The following is a 22,040-nucleotide window of genomic DNA, read 5'->3' as shown; positions in this document are numbered from 1 at the left end:
ATGAAAGACAGCTCCCAACAGAGATAAACACCTTAAAATCTGAATCTTTCGATTGGTTGACCAAATGGTGAACCTCCTCAGACTAAATCCTGTCTTCCTGAAAGCTGTAAGAAACTTTGCACTACGCCTCATAAATCTAAGGACTCTGTCTTCCTACAGAGCCGTGGCAGAAAGCAGGCGCATATCGTAAATTCCCGGTGTTATCTCAACCACATGAAGCTGCAAGGATTGGAAGTATCAAAAAACTGTCTTAAATGTTATGTTTCTAACAGGACATGTTCATATTTGGTTGAGTCTGTTTACAAGGAACAAAATGACGTGTCATACTAATCTCTGGCATCTTCCCTTACTGAATTATGGTTTTATGATATAATTTAGTTGTATTTCTCCAAGTTGACGAACAGAGACTGAAAATCGTCCATGGATCAACATTGCCACCTTGTGGTCAAGTTCCGTCACACCCAAATGCAGAAACATTTTCTAATGTATAATTGTGCGTATAAACAATTAACTGTGTTTCTAATGTTTGTGTGATAGTTTATTGATAGTATTCTAGAGTTTTTATAACCATGTTGTGTTATCTCTACATTATCCGATTAACTTGATGATCTGGTGGAGTGGATTTAATCAAACACTGGGAGGGCTTCAAAACCGAAACCCCTCCTTCTTGTATAAGAGTAACTTCAGAGCTCACAAGAGAGAGAAACAGAGAGAGTGTGGAGAGAGTGGAGAGTGTGGAGTTCGGTGTGCAGTTCTAGCGGTCAGGTCTGGACATTCCAAGAAGATGCTCACTGAGGAGAGCTCTGTTGAGTCTCCTTGGGCCTCCTAGGCCCATTCTTGATCCAAGCGTTGTGCCAAGTCTGATAAACAATCAGACTTAGAATTTTTCTTATCCAGTACAAGATTTTTCCTAACCTTTCTTATAGCTTCGTACTAGATTTTTGTAACGCAGAGTTTTTGTTTTTCCTTTTTATCACACAATCGACTTTACTGTGAGCCAGCAGTCACGTGGTGTCGATGCGTTTGAGTTTATCTGATTTTTTTAATTGGACGATCAAGAGCTGTTTTTGGAACGAGAGACAATCCTTCCCAGAGTCCGTGGACAAGAGTCTGTACAGCCGTCCCTACAGTCTGAGCGACCCATCGGCGCCGCAGCGGCCCAGCTTGAACCCATCCGGGTCGGACCAGAGTTGGCACGCGGTAGCTTCGGGCGTTCAGAACTTGCCAGGCGCCTTCCTCCGGGCCCCTCCAGACGGGTCCTCTCCTCCTCGCCTCCATCGAATGGCTGGTATGATCAAATTCATCTCTCTGGTGCTGATGTCTCCAAAGTTCCAATAAATTAGTTCAGATCTATTATTCTTCCAAATTCACGCTCCAAATTCTTAACGTCGGTTAAAATTTTTCCGTTAGGATTATTATAATAATCCACTCTCACCAACTAAGTTAGCATCCTTTCTCTTTACCATATTTAGTCATGTTCTGTTTATTCATTTACATTATCTATTCATATAACCTGGGATTTATGTCTGTTATTTTGTGATTTTATAATAAATCTTCAAAAGACAGTTGTAGTTCGGGAATTCATTCTATTAAGCAGAGAAATAGAGTCAATGTTATGAGAATTTACTACTTTAGAAATGAGATTGATTTACAGTTAATGTTCTTGTTAATTAATTAAAGGTTTTGATTAATTAATATTTACAATATTTTATTGGTTATTAAATAACCAATCCGCGTAAGCGGTGGTGCCCTATTCTTTACGAGGTTTACTTGATAATATTAATTTATTATCAACAAATTTTCACTACACTAGATTGCACAAAAAGGTTGGCAACTCTTGAAAAGTGAGAAAAAATTGACAAGAACCAAAGTTTTCCTTGCTCCTTGTGTGCTCCACTCACTTTTTCAAATGTTGCGAACAGCCACAGAGTCACTCTGATGACCACTCAACAGTCACAGTCATTCTGATGACCACTCAACAGTCACAGAGTCACTCTGATGATCTCTCAACAGTCACAGTCACTCTGATGACCACTCAACAGTCACAGAGTTTCTCTGATGATCTCTCAACAGTCACAGTCACTCTGATGACCACTCAATAGTCACAGAGTTTCTCTGATGATCTCTCAACAGTCACAGTCATTCTGATGACCACTCAACAGTCACAGTCACTCTGATGACCACTCAACAGTCACAAAGTTACTCTGATGATCTCTCAGCAGTCACAGTCACTCTAATGACCATTCAACAGTCACAGAGTTTCTCTGATGATCTCTCAACAGTCACAGTCACTCTGATGACCACTCAACAGTCACAGTCACTCTGATGACCACTCAACAGTCACAGAGTCACTCTGATGACCACTCAACAGTCACAGTCATTCTGATGACCACTCAACAGTCACAGAGTCACTCTGATGATCTCTCAACAGTCACAGTCACTCTGATGACCACTCAACAGTCACAGAGTTTCTCTGATGATCTCTCAACAGTCACAGTCACTCTGATGACCACTCAATAGTCACAGAGTTTCTCTGATGATCTCTCAACAGTCACAGTCATTCTAATGACCACTCAGCAGTCACAGTCACTCTGATGACCACTCAACAGTCACAAAGTTACTCTGATGATCTCTCAGCAGTCACAGTCACTCTAATGACCATTCAACAGTCACAGAGTTTCTCTGATGATCTCTCAACAGTCACAGTCACTCTGATGACCACTCAACAGTCACAGAGTTACTCTGATGATCTCCTAAAAGTCACAGTCACTCTGATGACCACTCAACAGTCACAGAGTTACTATGATGACAATTCAACAGTCACAGAGTCACTCTGATGACCACTCATCAGTGACAGAGTCACTCTGATGTCCTGACCTGTAGTAACATGTCTCCAGGCTCGATGCGTCCGTCAGCTGCTACCGCTCCGCCCTTCATGATGGAGCCGATGTAAATACCCCCGTCTCCTCTGTCGTTACTCTGACCAACGATACTAATCCCCAGGAAGTTATACAGCTCTGACAGAGAGACAGATGGACAGTTACAGTCACATGTCCGTACGTCTCTGTCCATTAAATCAAAGATTCCATCAGAACAGAATAAAGTCATCCTCAGAACAATTCATCTCGTTAATCTGCCATTATACTCACCCATGTTCAGAGAAACGGTGATAACGTTCAGAGACATGGTAGAGTCAGTAACGCTGCTGAAAGACACTGACTGATGGAGAGACAGGGGGAGACAGTGAGAAAGAGAAGACAGAGAGACAGGAGGAGGCAGAGAGACAGGGGGAGACAGAGAGAAAGAGAAGACAGAGAGACAGGAGGAGGCAGAGAGACAGGGGGAGACAGATAGACGGGGGAGACAGAGAGACAGGAGGAGGCAGAGAGACAGGGGGAGACAGATAGACGGGGGAGACAGAGAGACAGGAGGAGGCAGAGAGATGGGGGAGACAGAGAGACAAGGGGAGACAGAGAGACAGGGGGAGACAGGCGGAGGCAGAGAGAGAGGGGGAGACAGAGAGAGAGGGGGAGACAGAGAGATAGGGGGAGACAGAGAGACAGGGGGAGACAGAGACAGGGGGAGACAGAGAGACAGGGGGAGACAAAGAGACACGGGGAGACAGAGAGAGGGGGAGACAGAGAGACAGGAGGAGGCAGAGAGACAGGGGGAGACAGAGAGACGGGGGAGACAGAGAGACGGGGGAGACAGAGAGACGGGGGGAGACAGAGAGACGGGGGGAGACAGAGAGATGGGGGAGACAGAGAGACAGGAGGAGGCAGAGAGACGGAGGAGACAGAGAGACAGGGGGAGACAGGAGGAGGCAGAGAGACAGAGGGAGACAGAGAGACATGGGGAGACAGAGAGACACGGGGAGACAGAGAGACAGGGGAGACAGGAGGAGGCAGAGAGACGGGGGAGACAGCGGGAGACAGAGAGACAGGGGGAGACAAAGAGACAGAGAAATGTGGAAACAGAGAAAAAGAGAGAGACAGGAAATGGAGCCAATCAGTGACAGGAAGTCCCAACAGATAAAGGAGAAGACAGATCATTTGGTATTGTGTTTGAGTGTGTACCCTCTCCATCCGCTGAGTTTTGGGTTTTCGATGGCGGCGGCGTTGTCGCCTGACGAGTTTAGGTGAGGAACTGCTCTGGCCTGTTGACTGGCTGAACCTGGTATGACATTGCAGAGCAGCTATTACAATTTGACACAACATTGACATCATTGTATTTACATACCAATGAATGTCACTATTAAGATAAAGATCAATAAATAAAACGTGTCTAAACCAAATCCAAACCTAGGGCATTTAAAAATGAAGAAATATTTCTAAATATCTTTAAAACAATTGTAGAAATATTTTAGATAATGATCAGAGTTATATGCAACAGGGGCTTACTGTTAACATTTTGCTTTTGTTTGGGGAATATCTTTAACAGAATTTTAGAAAAGAAATAAACAGAATTCTGAGTCAGAACTCTCCGATCAAAGTCAGATTTCTGAGATCAAAGTTAGATTACTAAGATCAAAGTCAGATTTCTGAGATCAAAGTCAGAACTTTGAGATCAAAGTCAGAATTCTGAGATCAATTTCAGAATTTCGACTTGAATTCTGCATTTCATTATTCTGATTTTTTCTCAGAAGCTGAAAAAAGTGGGTCATCATATAAAGTGTTAGTGGCCCTTGTCTTTGTCTGACGGAAACAGAACTGGTGTGAGGTGTGTTAAAAACAGCACTAGGTTGTCTTTCTATCATCTATCTCTAATTTACACATCACATTAGTGCTAGCTCATGACTAACAGATAGGATAAGGTAAGATAAGCCTAGAGGAATCATTTTAGTGTTGCAGCAACACAAAGACAATTTAGAGAGGGGTCAATCACACCATCTTTAAATGTTGCCAACTTATTTGTGCTGAAGTTTACTGCACTGTCAGTACTTTTAAAACTCTCAATATTTTCACATCTTAATCAAAATTCTATGAATTATCAAAAAAACGTGAGTATATTTGTTGCTGAGGTATAAATCTGGTTCCAGTATAGTCTGATTTTAAAAGTTCAAAATTCTGATATCAGGACGCCCCTTTTTCTTTAGACAACTTTTAACCGGACTGAAATGTTCACTCACAGAGTAAGGCAGGTATACACAATTAGACACACCTTTAAAAACGAGAGAGACAGCTTTGAGGACAAAATCACAGGAACATTGCTGAAGGTTAAAAGACCTTTTAAAATCATCAAAATAAAACCAGACAGAAAGAATAAAGACTGTAAATCCACATATAAATGTCAAAATTAAAGTCCTTATTTGACTGTAGAGATTTTAAATCCAGGATCAGAGCATCCAGACTGTCAAAATAAAAGTCCTTATTTGACTGTAGAGATTTTTAATCCAGGATCAGAGCATTCAGACTTTCAAAATTAAAGTCCTTATTTGACTGTAGAGATTTTTAATCCAGGATCAGAGCATCCAGACTGTCAAAATAAAAGTTCTGATTTGACTGTAGAGATTTTAAATCCAGGATCAGAGCATCCAGACTGTCAAAATAAAAGTTCTGATTTGACTGTAGAGATTTTAAATCCAGGATCAGAGCATCCAGACGTTCAGGAACACTTTATCTCTCTCTCACATCTGGGGACTCTTTTATCTGTCACACAATACATGCTGCACGGCCACTCACGTGACATGCTGCAGCCAATGAGAGCGGCCGGAGGACACCAGAACATGAACAGGTTTACTAGAGCAGAAGAAGACGACCCGAGGGCAGGTGAGTTTATCTATCATCAAACCGACCAATCGCAGCCAGAGCTGCTGGTACAGACGAAGGTCTGTGGTCAAACTCTTCCCCTTTATCCCTCAATCTTGACCCTACTCCATTCATCTACCTCTCCTGATTATAATCAGTTACCCTCCATCATTTCTTTATTGTCTGACAACCCAAAGTTGGTGTTTAGGACTGCACTCTCTTTAATTCTCCTCTCTCCCTCTGTCTCTCTCTCTCTCACTCTCTCTAATTCAGTCTTTTCTTTATTTAAGTCCTCCCTCTAAAAGTCTTTCTCTAATTGAAATTGAACCCTAAAATCATGTCTTTAATTAAGTAATTTCTCTAATTAAGACCTTTATCAAAGTGAGTCATTTTTCTAATTAATTCATATATATAAGGTAGGGATGCACCGAAATGAAAATTCTTGGCCAAAACCAAAAACCGAAAACCGAAAATGAGGAAACCAGGGCCGAAAACCGAAACACCGAAAGAAATTATTATGCCAATTATTAGTACCATTGCATTTATGGTTATGACTGTGTACTAACCTCACTAAAATCAATTGCAATTGCAAAAATTAATATTAATGCTTCAAAGAATAAATCAATTACAAAATTATGTAAATATTTATTAAGCACTTCATTCCAACAATACACAATATAAGATAAAACAAAATACAAAATAAAATGTTTAACTTGACCCCACTCATGTATACATTAAATCAGTGGTTCTCAACCTTTTATCAATCATGTACCCCCTGTGAAGTATTTTTTCAGCCAAGTGCCCCCTAAACAGCGCAAAGCTGTTTGGCCAAAAAGAAAGACATTATAGAGTGCTGTGACAGCCGTTTGATTTATCAAACTTTGTGACTGATAAACACTTTCGAATTACAAATATTAGATTTTTTTTCATACATTTTAAATGTTAAAAATGCATGACTAAAGTCATGGCACATCTTCTCATCTCTAAATGTGGGAATTCAAATGAATGTAGCTGTTGAAAACAGTGACTGGAAAGGCTTCAAACCCAGAAGTGTGAAAAACTCTGCTCGGCTGCAGTGGTCTCTCTGGAACAATTTGGAAATAAAAACATAGAGCTAGAAAAAACTTAAAACTTGTGAATAATTAACTAATTATAAAAAAATACTTGTCTCTTCTCAAACTGAAATCATGAACTTAGTTATAGATCAGCATTTCTTCACAAAAATAAATCATAAACCTTTTTATGAATGGAGAGGTTGTGAATACAGTGACTGACAGGCATGTGCCAGTGTGGGTCAAACCATTCTGCCATGGGGGAGACTCAGGGGGTTTTAGGGTGATTAAATTTAAGAGCCTACGAAATATTAACTCCAGTTTATAAACTTAAGGTCCTTACACTCTAGACGCAATTTTTTTCATCCAAATTATTTACACAAAATATTTACATTTAGAACCTGTAGCGAGTCAAAGCAAGCTTCCACACCAGCCACATCATTTCGCAGCACGACATTGCTGCGGATATTTAAGTAGCGCATTTGCGCTCATGTGGACATGTTGGGTTGCCTGTTGCAAAAACACAAGCACTGATACAGACAGATATGAGGAGATATCAAACATCAGGTGGTGTTGGAGAGGAGGACGTTTTTGTTCCTCTGTCTGCCTTAAAAATCGGCACCACCACCACCATGTGCACTCGTTGGAGCGAAACTCACACAGCTGGAGCTGTTCCTAAACAAACGGGACTTTAGTGAAATATTTATCAACACAGTCTCCTCTGACCTCAGACAAACGACTTCTAAATGTTGCGGATAAACCAGTTAAATGACTCCTCTGACCAGTCTGGAACACAAACAGGTGAGCCAGCCTGTGCGCTGTGGAGAGAGTTAAGTCCTTTCACCGCGAGCCTCAGCTGTGCCCTATTACTCTTATTGATCATATTTGACACAGAATGAATGAATGAAAAGTCAGTCCCTCCTCGTACAAACTTGGCTGGCACAGTGAATGAAACCATGAAACTAAACGGCACTGACGTCCTGGCTGTGTGTAAAAGTGCCGCGTTACGCACAAAGTGAAGGACAGAGAGGGACACATCTCCTTTTATCTTCTGCTTCAATAAATATCACTGTTTATCAGAGGACAGAGAAAACACACCGCAGATGTTCGCGGCACGAATGTGACATCACCAAAGGCAGTGTTTAGAAAGAAAGGTGTAATAAACTCGCAAAATAGTGTCGCTCCTGATGTGCAAGGAAAAGCGCTATTTTTCTCAAATTGCTGGCATGTATTTTAAAATCCCGCGTACCCCCTGGAGTGCCTTCACATATGCATACCCCTATTTGAGAACCACTGATCTAAGCGTGTGCTGGCCACAGTTTTTGCTTGTGTCATCACAACGTCGTGTTTCGGCCTTGTTGTTTTGGTGATAAATGTCTTTCAGCCAAAAGCCAAAAATGCACTTTTGGGCCATTTACAGCCAAAAATTTTCGGTGGCCAAATTTTCGGTGCATCCCTAATATAAGGTTCTTATTAAGTCCTCTCCAAGTTAAGTCTTTTTCTCTAACTATGTTCTTCCTCTTATTAAGTCATTATTCAAATTGAGTATTTACTTTAATTAAATCCTCTCTTACTACATTTTTTTTCTCTAATCAAGTCTTCTCTTAATTAATACCTTTCACTAATAAGGTTCTTGCTCTTCTTAAGCCCTATCTGTTATGAAAGTCTTTCTCCAATTGAGTCCTTGCTCTAATTAAGTTCTTTTTCTAATTAAGCCCTTGCTCTAATAAAGTCTTTCTCTAATTAAACCCTATGTCTAATTAATCCTTTTCTCTAATTAAGTCCTTGATCTAATTAAGTTCTTTCTCTAATTAAGTTCTTTCTCTAATTGAGCCATTCTTTAATGAAACCTTTTCTCTAATTAAACCCTTTCTCTAATTAAGTCATTCTCTAATTAAACCCTATGTCTAATTAACCCTTTCTCTAATTAAGTCATTTCTATAATTTAGTACTTTTTCTAATAAAAACCTTTGTCCAATTAAACCCTTTGTCTAATTAAACCCTTTCTCTAATTAAGTCCTTGCTCTAATTAATTTCTTTCTCTAATTGAGTCATTCTTTAATTAAACCCTTTCTCTAATTAAACCCTTTCTCTAATTAAGTCATGCCCTAATTAAACCCTTGGTCATTAACCCTTGATCATTAACCCTTTCTCTAATTAAGTCATTTTTATAATTTAGTCCTTTTTTCTAATAAAAACCTTTGTCCAATTAAACCCTTTGTCTAAATATATCCTTTCCCTTATTATTAATCCTTGCTCTTATTAAGTTCTCTCTCTAATTTAGTCATTCTTTAATTAAACCCTTTCTCTAATTAAACCCTTTATCTAATTAAGTCCCCGCTCCAATCAAGTCATTTCTATAATTAAGTCTTTTTTCTTATTAACACCTTTCTCCAATTAAACCCTTTGTCTAATTAACACTTTCTCTGATTAAGTCTTTGCTCTATTGAAGTTATTTCTTTAATTAAGTCATTTTTCTAATTTAACCCTTTCTCTAATTAAGTCTTTGCTCTAATTAAGTCATCTCTCTAATTAAGTCCTTGCTCTAATTAAACTCTTTGTCTAATTAAACCCTTCTCTATTTAAGTCGTTTCTCTAATTAGGTGCTTGCTCCAATTAAACGCTTTTTCTAATCAAACACTTTGTCTAATAAATTCCTTTCTCTAATTAAGTCCTTTAATTAAGTCCTTTCTCCAATTAAACCCTTTCTCTTATTTACCCTCCGTATTAACAACGTGTCTAGTCGTTAATTTAATTAGTCCTCGGTTCTCAGTCCAACTGTCAGACCGTCCCAAAGACCCTTATCTGGTCTGAATAAATACAATACACACATGCGCAGACACAGTCAGGTGATTGATGATCAGCTGATTCCTCCAGTCTCTCCAGGAGTCTCTGGTGGGAGGTGCTAAGACTCAAGGAAAAGACTCAAGCCATGAAACAGAGGAAGTGGGACATACTGTGTGTCTCACCTTCCTCCGGAGTCTTCCTCAGACGAGCAGAAGCTGGTTGTCTCTAATTGGCTGCTCTGCTGGGTTGACGAGCTGTCACCTCCACCTGCCGGCTTCCGCCCATTCTGGTCACCTGGTTGGTGGGCATGGCCATTCAGACGCCCACCTGCAGAGAGAGACATGTTTATTTTTGTGTTCACAGGCTGATTTTCAACTTTGAAATAAATCGTAACACATTTTATTTTGAAAGACAGCGTCCTTCTGGTGCTGAGTAGCATGCTGATGTAGGAGCTGGGGTTATTCTTTCATTTATTTAAATTCACTTTAATGTTTGTTCTCTTCCTGATCAGATGCTGGAACCACGCGTCTCTACTTCTGTTCCTCCAGATGTCTGAGCTCCTCGCTCGATCCATGAGGCTGAGCCCAGACATCCTCCTGAGAAAACCCATTCTTTCAGCCATTACCCAGAGTTCATGGCCATAGGTGAGGGCTAGGAGGTAGACCATCAATCTTTGGTCTGGGGTACTCCGGTACCAGCTTCACTTATGAGCATCCCTACCTTCAAACATGGTGTTCCTCCAAGAAGGCCGCATACTCTGATCTGCTGCGAGTGCATAAGGAAAAACCACAGTCAGAGCCTGGAAGCCACCCTCTCGTTCACTGAAGAGAACTTCTACATAGTGGCGCTCAGCCGGGGGTTTGTGAGCCTGGCACCTCTAACCCGGGGAATCTCCAGGATGACACTCCACCTCCTGCACCAGCTCTGGCTCCCTCCCCCCAAGAGAGGTAACGTTCCACGCACCCACAGCCGGTCTATGCCACCAGGGGGTGGCACACCAAGGCTTCTGCCTTTGCCTGCCCCCTGGGTCAACATTGAACCCTGCCACCATGTCCGTCCCTGCAGACGATGAGTCCACAGGGTGGTGGCTCTATGGGGCTCTTCCAGGCCCTTCCAAGCCCAGCCACTAGACAATCGTCGGAGAGCCCCCACCCCAGGTCTGACTCCAGGGGGCTGCTCCAGCATCCCAAATCAGGGCCAGGTGTCTTGCTTCCTGATTCGCCGGTTCATACAATACAGTAAAATACAAGAAATTTATTTATCCCCAAAGGGAAATTCAATTGTCTGGCATTCTCATCTGTTTACTGTAGAATTATAAAGTCTAATAGCTGATGGAGTGAAAGATTTTCTGAATCTTTCTGACCTGCGGCGCAGGGATAGGAGCAGTCCACCACCGTTGTGTCTTTGCTCACTGAGGGAGATATGAAATGGATGATCCATGTTTCTCAGAATGGCCTCCACCTTGCTCAGTACGCGTCTCTCCACCTCATCCTCCAATGAATTCAATTTGATTCCGACCACAGAGCCAGCTTTTTTAACCAGTTTGTTCAGACGCCTTGCATCCTTGTGTTTTACACTGCAAGGCATCTGAACAAACTGGTGTGTGCTTTGAACTGCTCTCTGACTGGGCCATCCCCTGGAACTGGTTTGCCTTGGGAGACCTTTCCAGGTGCCAATGCCCAGCTCCAGGTTTGTCTTTCAGTCCCTTTCTATAGCAGGAACCTCCAGAGGGTCAGGGTTAGGGTTACTGTTGGTCCTGAGGAGACAGCGGCCCCATCCCACAGTCTGAGTTCAAGCAGACAGAGAGCCCGGTCCGCTTGTTTGGTCCACACAGGTTTAACACCAGGAGATCCGCATTAACTCCATAACAGACCCAAGTCTGACTGAACCAAACAGGTTAGAAGCGAGGGCACCCTCCAACGTTCACCCTCGACCCTCATCCCTTCATCACTACTATCCATACTATCACTCTCAGGTTAATGTCCTAAATCCTTCTCCACCTGGTCTTTCATCTCCGATCACATGATCAAGGAGTGAAGTCTGACTCTAGGAGATCAGTTTAATCTGATTTTAGCCTGAATGTTTACAGGAGGGTTAAAAGTCACGTTTCAGTCACACCATCACAATAAAAAACACGTTTTATGATGTCCTGTAGGCAGTCATCAGGTGGAGGTCAGTCCAGCTTACCTGTGTCCTTCGCCCCCTCGGGTCTTTGTAGCAGCCCCTGCTGGTCATCCTGACTGCTGGCGACAGCAGCGCTGAGAGAGAGAGAGAGTAGAGGTAGGGGTTCTGTTTTTATCACTGTAGTGTCTTTGCACAGCCATGCTACAGCAGTTAGAGAGCCTAATTGGGAACCCGTGCCCAGGTCCTAGAACACTGGGCCCCAAAATCTGGTTCCGTTTGATCAGGGTAGGTACAGGAGTACTGGACTAAGGAGGAGGTGAACTCAAACAGGGAACACAGGAGACGAGAACCCAAACATGAAAACAGAGGTAGCTGGCTCTACAGCCACACACCCTACAGTTAACCCTTCAGAGATCCTTGGGACGTCCTGTGCAGTTTTTCAAGCCATGCTGGCTGTGTTGAATGAATTCAGCTCAGAAATGCTAGAGGATATTCATTTATAAAACTTTTAGAACTGTGGTCTAAGTTCCTTAAATTAGCATTAAACAGCAAGGCTACAGAAGAACCCACACATTTGTTCCTAAGGACAAAAAACGTCCCATTGAAAACCACTAAAAATGACATTTTAGATCCCACATTCATCTGAACATACACTTGCGCATTCCTTTGTGTTCAAATTTCATTTTGGACTACTTGCCTTCAATTTTCATATGTGTCCACCAGATGGCCCTACTCCATTCAAAGCATGCAGCAAAATTTCCAAAAATGCTTGATAATATTGTGAGTGTGTAATTTATTTGAGTTTCTGTGATTTTGTTCTCTTAGAAACAGTGGAGTTGTATAAACATACTGGCCTTTAAAGGGTTAAATTGTCCAACAATATAATTAATATTTGATCTGTATATTTCAGACTGAGGTAGTTTTAATAATTTAAAAGACTGACAGGTTCAAAGGGGGAAAAATATGAATATTTTTTTAGCAGTTTTTGTGAAGCTGGCATGTTAGGATCAAGCGGCAACCTCCTAACCTGAAAAATGAAGCCAATGCGGAAGTGCAAAAAAATTGCAATAGCGTGAGTGTCCACATGAGGCTGGCTGCAGGAACACCGGAAGTCCTGTCTGCACACATGTTAAACAGCCAGTTTTGACACAGAAAATAAACTGGTTTACAGCCTGGTTCAAAACACCAAACGTGTCTCATTAGCTAGTGTCTTATTGTACTCCCACTTTAGGGGGGTGAATTTTTTTTGTACCACAATTGTTTGGATTATATTTAGGATGAGAGCTGATTGGCGCATCTCATTTGATTGACGGATAGCTCAGCAGGCAGAGGCGCCGTTCCTGTCAACAAGGATGCTAGCTAGCAGGCTGACAGGAAGTCGCGCTTAGTGGGCAGGCGTAAGGTTGATCCAAAGTTCGGTTGAGACCGTGATTTCAATATGGAGGCCTCCACGGATTGGCTTCAAAAGCTGTTTGAGTCCGCCTATGATAAGCAGACGATTGACGTCACACGGGGTTTGTCCAATTCTTTCTTCAGTCTATGGTTAGGATATTAAAGGTACTGTTAGGGTTAAAGTGGATCATACTCACTGGAAAGATGGCGGTCTGGAGTCTCCTATCCCACCTGTCCTTTCGACAGGAGGCGGAGCTGGACTAGTGGGTGTGGCTAAAGACTGACTGTCCGACCCTCTGAAATCAGGCAGGGACGAGTCCGAGGACACGAGCTGGAGAGAGGGAGAGAGAGAGAGAGAGACCAGGATCTGAGAGGCTGATACAGTGCTGAGAAAAAGTGCTGTCCTCCATCCTGATTTTCTTTTTTTTTCTTGATATTTGTTAAATGATGATTTCATTTACTAAGGGTCTAAGGGTAAATCCCTTCAGACCTACCTGGACCTATGTGGAAAAGTCATCCCCCCTGTTAAATCATAGACTGTGATAAACCATAGTTTTATAAAGCTGAGTCCAGTTTGACTATCCACACCCAGACCTGATCACTGACAGGGCTGTTGGGTGAATAAATCCTTTAATTAAAACCTGTCTGACAGTGAAGTAGGCTAAAAGATCTCCAACACATCATGGAACCATCTAGAGAAATTCAAGAACAGAAGAGAAACAAAGTTACTGACATCTATCAGTCTGAAAGGATTACAGAGACATTTCTGAGGCTTTGGGACTCCAGCCAACCATGCTGAGAGCCATTACCCACAAACGGAAAAAACTGTGAACAGTGGTGAACCTTCCCAGGAGTGGAAGTAGGTCACAAAAGAACCTAGAACAATATCTGAAGACCTGCAGGCCTCACTGGCCTCAGTTAAGGTCAGAGTTCATGACTCAACCATCATTAAGACACTGGGCAACAATGGCATCATGGGAGAGTTCCAAGGTCAAAACCACTGCTGACAAAAAAGAACACAAAGGCTCGTCTCACATTTGACTAAAAAAATTCTGATGATCCCCAAGACTTCTGGGAAAATAGCCTGAGGACTTACCAGACAGAAGAGGAACTTTCTAGAACCCTAACCCTCAACAGTTACACCCACTTTTCCAGAAGTTTCCAACTATGGCCGACTGTTTGAAAAAAACTGGAGGGAAAAAGCCTCAATGTGAAATGTCCCCTGGCACTGCCTTTGATGATGTCATCTGTTGAAACCTTTTATGTTTTTTCAGGATGACATCATCTTCAAAGGATGACATCATCTTCAAAGGATGGCATCATCTTCAGGAAGACGATCCATCCTTGCCTTTGATGATGATGTCATCTTTCAAAGTCTATAAAACATTCTATCTGAGGCCAGTCTAGACTCCCAGTTGTCATTCCAGTCTGACCAGTACCCCACAGTATTTATGAGGTAGTCTATCAGTGAGACATTCAAAAGCATGTTTATGACAACATGAGGGAGAAAAGCTGTTAAACTAACACAGCATTTCACCAGCAAGTCCACCTCTGAATGGACTAAAGACTAAATGAAGGTTCTGGAGTGGTCTAGTCAAAGTCTGTACTTAGATCTGACTGAGATGCCATTGCATGACCTTAAACAGGCCGTTCATGCTGAAAAACCCTACAATGTGGCTGAATGAAAACTATTCTGCAAAGAAGAATGGGGCAACATTCCTCCACAGTGATGAGAAAGACTCAGTGACAGTTATCACAACTACCAGGGATGGAACAACCAGTTTTCAGGGTTAGGGTTTAGGGTTTAGGGGGGATGACTGTTTCACATCATATTTATACGTGAGTGAGATTCTGACCCAGCAGACGACTCGTCCATTCACGAAGGGCAGCCGAGCGCCGTCATCGCTGATCTCCTCTTTCACCACCCTGAAACAGGAAAACATCCACCATCATGGTCAGTTTCTCAGAGGATATCTGACGTCCAGAGACAGAGCTGACGAGTTCTCAGTCTTTAGATCCCAACTGGTAGGTCAGGACCCCAAACTGGGTCACAGAGCTGTGAGCTGTGTCACATGCTTTTCATGTGAGTGTTTATAGTCAGAAATAAAAGCTGCTGGTAGGGAACTCATGCACCATCCCAGTTCCAAAAAAGTTGGGTCACTTTGTAAAATCTAAATAAAAACAGACGTCAATGAATACTTCAGAAGATGTTATCGTTCCTTCATTGTTATTAAAGACGAGTGCTGAATGTTCTGGTAATAATCTGGGATTGGGATTATCCTGGATGATACTGAGGTTCTGATTTAATCCCTAAATGATATCATCAGTCCAGGTGTCTGGGTTATCAGTGAAGGTCCAGAGAATCCTGAGAGGACACAGATTTTAGGTAGAATAATAAAAACAGTCTGAGGGTTTTACAGGACCATCCTGGATGAGGCTGAGGCTCTCCTCCACACTGGCGGTGCTGTAAACTCCTGCAGGTGTTTCAGTCTACCTGTCCAGAGCTGCTGCCTGCTAGAATAAAGAGACTTTAGACCACGGGTGTCAAACCCAAGGTCCAGGGGGCCAAATCTGGCCTGTGGTACAGTTACACCTAGCCCGCAAGATCATATCATATTCTTATTATAACTGGCCCTAAAATATGAGGTCTGCAGATTTCCTCCAGTATAAGAATGTTAGCTTAACTTTGATGATCTGAAATATCCTTAAGACATAAAAATGTGAAAAATTAAAGAATAAAAATGATTTAAAAAAAAGAAACATGGGAAAAGAAATTAATTTGTGTTCATTTCATATTTTCAATAATTTTGCATTGCTCAATTATGACTCCAGTCTATTATTTAGACTTCTATTTCATATTTTAACCTTTTACATTTATTATTTTGACTTTTTGATTCATATTTTGACAGTCAGTTCATCATTTTTCACTTTTTATCTCATATTTTGAGCTTTCAATCTATAATTTTCCTTTATCTAATAATTTTGGCTTTTTCAGTTCAAATCTTTGACTTTACAATTCATATTTTGACTTTGTCAATTTATTAAGTTTACTTTTTAACTCATATTTTGACTTTTTCAATTTATTATTTTGACTTTTATCTCACATTTTGACATTTTAGGTGCACCATTTTAAATTTTAAGTCATATTTTTTGCCTTAAAAACATGACTGTGACTTTCTGTTTTATACATTTGCCTTTTTTTTGTTTTGACCTTTTGAGCTAATAAGTTTGACTTTTTATCTCAGTTTATGAGCCTTTTAACCAATCATTTTGACTTTCTAAATCTCAAAATCATTTATCATCAGTGCTAGTTTCTTTTCCCCACAATTTATTACTGGTAATCAAAATGAGGTCTACAGTTTGGTTAAATGTGGACCCTGTTAGGCCCTCAGGTTAGACCTTAATTCAGAATCCGACTTCTGCTGTGATTGAGTTTGACACCCCTGCTGTAGATGGTTGGATGAATGCTGAACATTCTTGTCATTTATTTATCCTATCCTTGATTGTTTCAGTTTAAAGCAGTCAGACTGAGTAGGTTTGATCATGCGATTCTTCACAGCAGTGATCTAAAGAAAATAATCTAGATTATGGTTTTCTCCATCACTCTGATGATGAAGGCTGCTGCAGTCTCTCTCTCTACTAACCCAATCATACTGCCCTGACCAGCAGAGGGAGCTACTGAGGCTTTGGTGTCCCACCTGCAACCTCAGGATCTGGGATCAAACCCCTAACCTCCTGATCCAGAGACGACCCACTGAACCCCGGTCCAGCCTTGGAAGACTGTGTATGATTTTTCTCATGAATGGAGGACTTGGTCATGAAGACCAACCACAGTGTTCTGCTCCTCCTCCCTGTCTCTGTGAATCAGGTTACAGTGGGCAGCTGTGGTCTGTTAATCTGGATTAAATCTCTCTAAAGCTCCCGCCATGATACTCCACAGACCTATGGAGGGTCAGGGCTCAGATCTGTGGGTTTATGTTCCTGAGAGTCCTGATACTCCACAGACCTCTCAGTCCTGTCTGAGGTTTGGTGTAGGGTCTGGTTGTCAGGGGCCATGAAGGCCCCTTATGCACTACCTTGAGTCTGGGGAGGAGGGGGGTCTGTGTTGGTATGGGGGGCGCTGAGAGCCGGGATAGAGGGGTGGGAGTTAGGATGTCAGAGATCCCCATCCAGCCCTCTGAAGGTGAGCATCCTGACCAAAGACCCACCAGGAGGTCTACAGCGGGACGCCTACCCACGTGGATCTGTGGTAGCAGAGCAGAGACGCTGTCCTAGATATGAACTACCAATCAGAGGAGGCGGAGCCAGAGCTGCTGTGGTAGTGATGAACATAGACGGGAACAGAGACGGTTCTACAGTGTCACCTCCATCTCTTTGACAGAAAGTCTAATAATCCTAATCCACAACAATAATCTGACCAGATTAACAGATTAACAAAACAGACACTCACTAATTGGATAACATTAAAATAGATCATTATTATCAATAACATCAACATTACTATTCATATTATCATTACTATTATTATCATCAATGTTATTGGTATCTTATCAATATTATTATTACTGTTATAAATATCATTGACATTATTATTATTATTAATATAATTGTTACTATCATTACTATCGTTATCATCATTTATCATTATTGTTATATTTCTGTTATTAATAATATTGCTACCATCATATTGATATGGTTATTATTATTATTATTATTTCTGTTATTAATACTGTTGTTACCATCATATTTATATGGTTATTATTATCATTATTTATTGTTTTTGTGATTATTTCTGTTATTAACACTATCGTTACCATCATATTGATATGGATATGGATATCATTATTATTATGGCCAGGATAAAATTGATCCTTCATTCCTAAAACTCTGTGCACCAATTATTGCGGAGCAAGTTGTTTATTTGTTTAATCTTTCTATTTCCACTGCAGTTTTCCCCAGGTCTGGAAGACAGCACATGTACTCCCACTGCACAAAGGTGGGGATAAAACTGATCTCAATAACTATCGGCCCATTTCCGAACTGTCCTGTCTAGCTAAAATCTTAGAATCATTAGTCAACAATCAAAACAAATCATTCCTCTCCAGTAATCATGTATTAAGTCCACATCAATCAGGTTTTAGAACAAATCCAAGTACAATCACTGCAGTCACATCTGTCACAAATGATATCTCTGAGATAGACAAGAGGAAATACTGTGCTGATGTATCTGTAGACTTAACAAAAGCCTTTCATACTGCTGAGAGGTTTGATACCTTGAGAGGTTAAGAGAGGTTAAGAGGTTTTGACTCTCTATCCTTTAAGTGGTTCCAGGACTACCTTTCAAAGAGAGATCAATGTGTTGTTCTTGGTTATTGTCATTCTGTGTGTTTGCCTCCATTAAAAGGTGTACCGCAAGGTTCAATACTGGGTCCTCTCTTATTTACAATATATATCAACAATATCACATCCTCTATAATACATTGTAACACCCACTTTTATGCTGATACTACAATTTTATATTGTTTTGCCATCAATGATAATAACTTTCACATCACCTCTCTAACAGGACACAGCACTGAAAGAGTATCTGAGTATAAATATCTTAGTATTTGGTTGGATCAAAAACTCACCTTTAAATTTCATATCAACTCCCTGGCCAGCAAGTTGAGACAAAAATTGGATTTTTCTACAGGAACAAAAATAACTTCCCATTGCTAAGTAGGAAACATATCATTGAAGCTGTCTTTTTATCAGGTTTAGATTATGGTGATGTTGTTTATCGAAATGCCACTGCCTCTACTCTTACACCCCTGGACTCCGTTTACCACTCAGCCCTCAGATTCAGTACTGGTGAATGTTACTCCACTCACCACTGCACTATGAAAAGGTGGGCTGGGCACCCCTAACTGTAAGACGTGACAGGCACTGGTTCTTGTTCATTTATAAAGCCTTACTTTGTAAAATGCTATCATATATCACAGCTCTGTTAAATCAGTCTCAAAATCAGTACTCAACAAGATCCAGTAACTTCCGGATGCTTGAAGTTCCACTGGCAAACACTTTATTTGGAAGAACTGCTTTCAGCTTCTCTGCTGCATTCACTTCGAACGCTTTACAACAAACATTTAAACTGCAAGTACTTGTTCCCATTGGTCAGTTTAATAATATGATAATGAACTATTCTGCTTTTGAATGTAACTGTTTCTAATAGTATTGTTGATATTCTTTATATCAGTTTTTTTGATGCATTTTATTGGTTGTACTCTCGACATCACTGAAAATGAGGGAATATCCTCAATGATTTTCGAGATTAAATAATGGTTGAATGAATGAATTATAATCAGTCAACATCGTCAGTATGACTTTGTAAATTTTGACGTAGCGTCTGCCTATTGGGTGTTGTGGTTGATGACGTCACTCACCCGAAGTCATCGTCCACGCTCTTGAAGAAAAATTTCACGTTCGGTTTGTTCACGATCTGTTTGAAGTCGGCCAGGGTGACGCGCTGCGCGGGTACGTTGATCCGGATCAGGTACGGGGTTTCCTGGTCGTCCAGGTGGTAGATGACGCGGGTCTCCTCGGCCATGCTGATGCTGCCTCCCTCCCCCGCCGCTCCCCGCGGAGCTGATCCTACCGACCCCCCCTCCCCCCCCTTCACCACAGAGTCTGGTGCTGCCCCCACAGAGCCTCGTACCGCAGATCTTTGACGGGCGGACGGGGTCCCTGTCTGGCTCTCTCCGGTCCAGGTGTGTCGGTCCAGCTGCTGCTGCAGGTCTCTGATGCTCTCAGTCTCCTCCGGAAGCTACGTCATTCAAAAACACGGTGTTCCAGCCCTTCAAAATAAAAGCAAAGTGTTTATGAGGAGGAAAAAATGAAAAACAAATGACCAGCGGAGACCGAAACATTAGTCTGAACTGTTTTTCTCTTTCTTAAATGGAGCATTTATTCCGGTGTTTTATTTATTTAAAAAAGTCAAAAGAACAAACACAGAGACTATTAATACAATAAAAAAATGTACGTTTTCGACATTTACAAAAAAAATGTTCTGATCTACTGAATGCTTATTTATTTCAACTCATTTTCACATTTGCATTAATTTATCAACAAACTACAACCTCAATCCCTGCTGTAAAATGCCTCACCTCATATTATTATAATATAAATATTTATATTTATATACAGTACTTAACAAATTTATTAGACCACCTGTCATATCTCAGAGACCATCCAGCATCATGAAGTGCTTTAATGGGGACTCTTTCATTTTCAGTCAGCTCTCCACGTTTTGCCATTTTGAACAGGAATGAGGAATTTCAAACTGAATTCACCTTTTTATACCCAAATTTCAGCCGGCTCACTGGGCTTCTCTGAGAAGTCAGAAATGAATCAAGTGTAACATTCAACCACAAAAATTATTTTTTCTGTTCAGGAATGCAAGTAAATAACTACAATCTGACATATTAATCAAGAAATATTATTGTGCTTTACCATTTTTTCAGTTTTTTTGTAAATCAGTACATGTGAAAATTCATGGATAACAATAATAATTATATTTTAGCATTAAAAACATCATTTGGGTTAAAGAGCTTCTACATATTGGTGTATTAACCATTGCAGAAACATAAAAAATGATTTTGGTAATTACCAATTCTGTTAATTTAGGGCAGCTTGGCATAAACCTTACTTTGGTTAGGGTTAGGGTGGTCTAATAAATTTGTTAAGCACTGTATATGAATAATATATATATCATATCTGCACTGATTCTGTTTATTCTACCTGTTACTAATTGGTGATACTGTAACTTGTATCACTGCCATAAAGGGCCTTACCTCATATGCATGTCTGCACTAATATCTCTACTGACAGGAGGTTATATCACTATCAATTAGGACCAGATTAGTTTCAAACCTGAGCCACATTTTTGAACAGAAGTAGTTTTAACCAAAAATGATGTGTGCATACGAGGATGACAGGCTTATCTTACTCTACCGCACACAAGAATACACATTTTTGACATGTCATACCAGTGTCTCAGCCAGCAGAGGGCGCTAGTCAGCCAGTAATTCATGGTGTCAGTCTATCAGAGGTGTAGGGAGTCGTCATTTTTTCTGATAAAGGCACCACAGCAACTTGTTAAGGCCAGGGTTGAACTAAATTTCAACTAAAAGTTCTAGTGATTATGGAAAATCTCCTTAAACATAAAAACAAAAAATCCCCCTAAATTCTCTGAATAATTATGGAAAAGTCGTAGGAAATTTCTCACTCAAATTTCCAATCAAATTCAAAAGACATACAAATGAATTCCTGAATTTCCCATGACATTTTAAAGCACATTACCCCCACAAAAAGAGGCAAACTCTACAAATACACAAACATATTCCCAAAAATATTCTATAAATTTCCTGAAAATTTCAAAGCAAATTATCCAAATATTCCAATCAAACTACTTCAATTTTGATGGAAATTCTGGAGATTATCCCTAAGATTCTAGCAGCAGGAGTTATTTCTCTGCTGTAGGAAAGTGAAAAATGTCCTCATATGTGGATGCTGGGTCCCAGGAGTTCAAAAATCAAAAACCTGGAGCCCTTGAATTTCACTGAAAACCCTTGAAGTTTTTAATGACCTAATAAAGACAGTGAATCAGAGAAATAAACAGAAACACTGAAGGTTCAAGTTTTAATTTGGAGTCAAACATTCATGAAGAGGCGTTCACTGACAGCTGGGAACTCTGGGACTCTTCATATCATCATGAGTTATTGTGTTAAAAATGAAATATTGCTTAGCATCATTTTCTGTCAGGATAAAACATGAGGTTAAAATAAAGAGCACCGTGTTGGTTTGGTGATGTTCTGACTTCCTGTGTTCAGTTCTACTTCCTGTTCCTTGGTTCCCCTTCGACCTGATGATGACCACGAGAACCATCGGATTATTGCTGCTG

General features: G+C 40.8%; 1 protein-coding gene across 2 annotated transcripts in view; it reads right to left on the bottom strand.

The window, feature by feature from the left end:
- The window catches only part of LOC121515927 (segment polarity protein dishevelled homolog DVL-3), a 28,773-nt gene extending 9,072 nt beyond the window's left edge, over positions 1-19,701 (bottom strand). For both annotated transcript variants that reach the window (XM_041796883.1, XM_041796892.1), the window contains exons 1-8: positions 19,525-19,701; positions 14,959-15,028; positions 13,300-13,433; positions 11,774-11,844; positions 9,769-9,913; positions 4,077-4,173; positions 3,150-3,219; positions 2,878-3,017 (exon numbers count right to left, since the gene is read on the bottom strand). In XM_041796883.1, the coding sequence (XP_041652817.1) occupies positions 2,878-3,017; positions 3,150-3,219; positions 4,077-4,173; positions 9,769-9,913; positions 11,774-11,844; positions 13,300-13,433; positions 14,959-15,028; positions 19,525-19,688 (891 nt within the window). In that variant the 5' untranslated portion in view covers positions 19,689-19,701. The remainder of the gene's footprint in view (positions 1-2,877; positions 3,018-3,149; positions 3,220-4,076; positions 4,174-9,768; positions 9,914-11,773; positions 11,845-13,299; positions 13,434-14,958; positions 15,029-19,524) is intronic.
- Positions 19,702-22,040: the final 2,339 nt, after the last annotated feature.

Source organism: Cheilinus undulatus, linkage group 2 (genome assembly GCF_018320785.1).
Source record: "Cheilinus undulatus linkage group 2, ASM1832078v1, whole genome shotgun sequence".
Lineage (NCBI taxonomy): Eukaryota > Metazoa > Chordata > Actinopteri > Labriformes > Labridae > Cheilinus > Cheilinus undulatus.
Note: the sequence above shows the minus strand (reverse complement) of the source record. Positions and strands in the feature narration are given on the sequence as shown.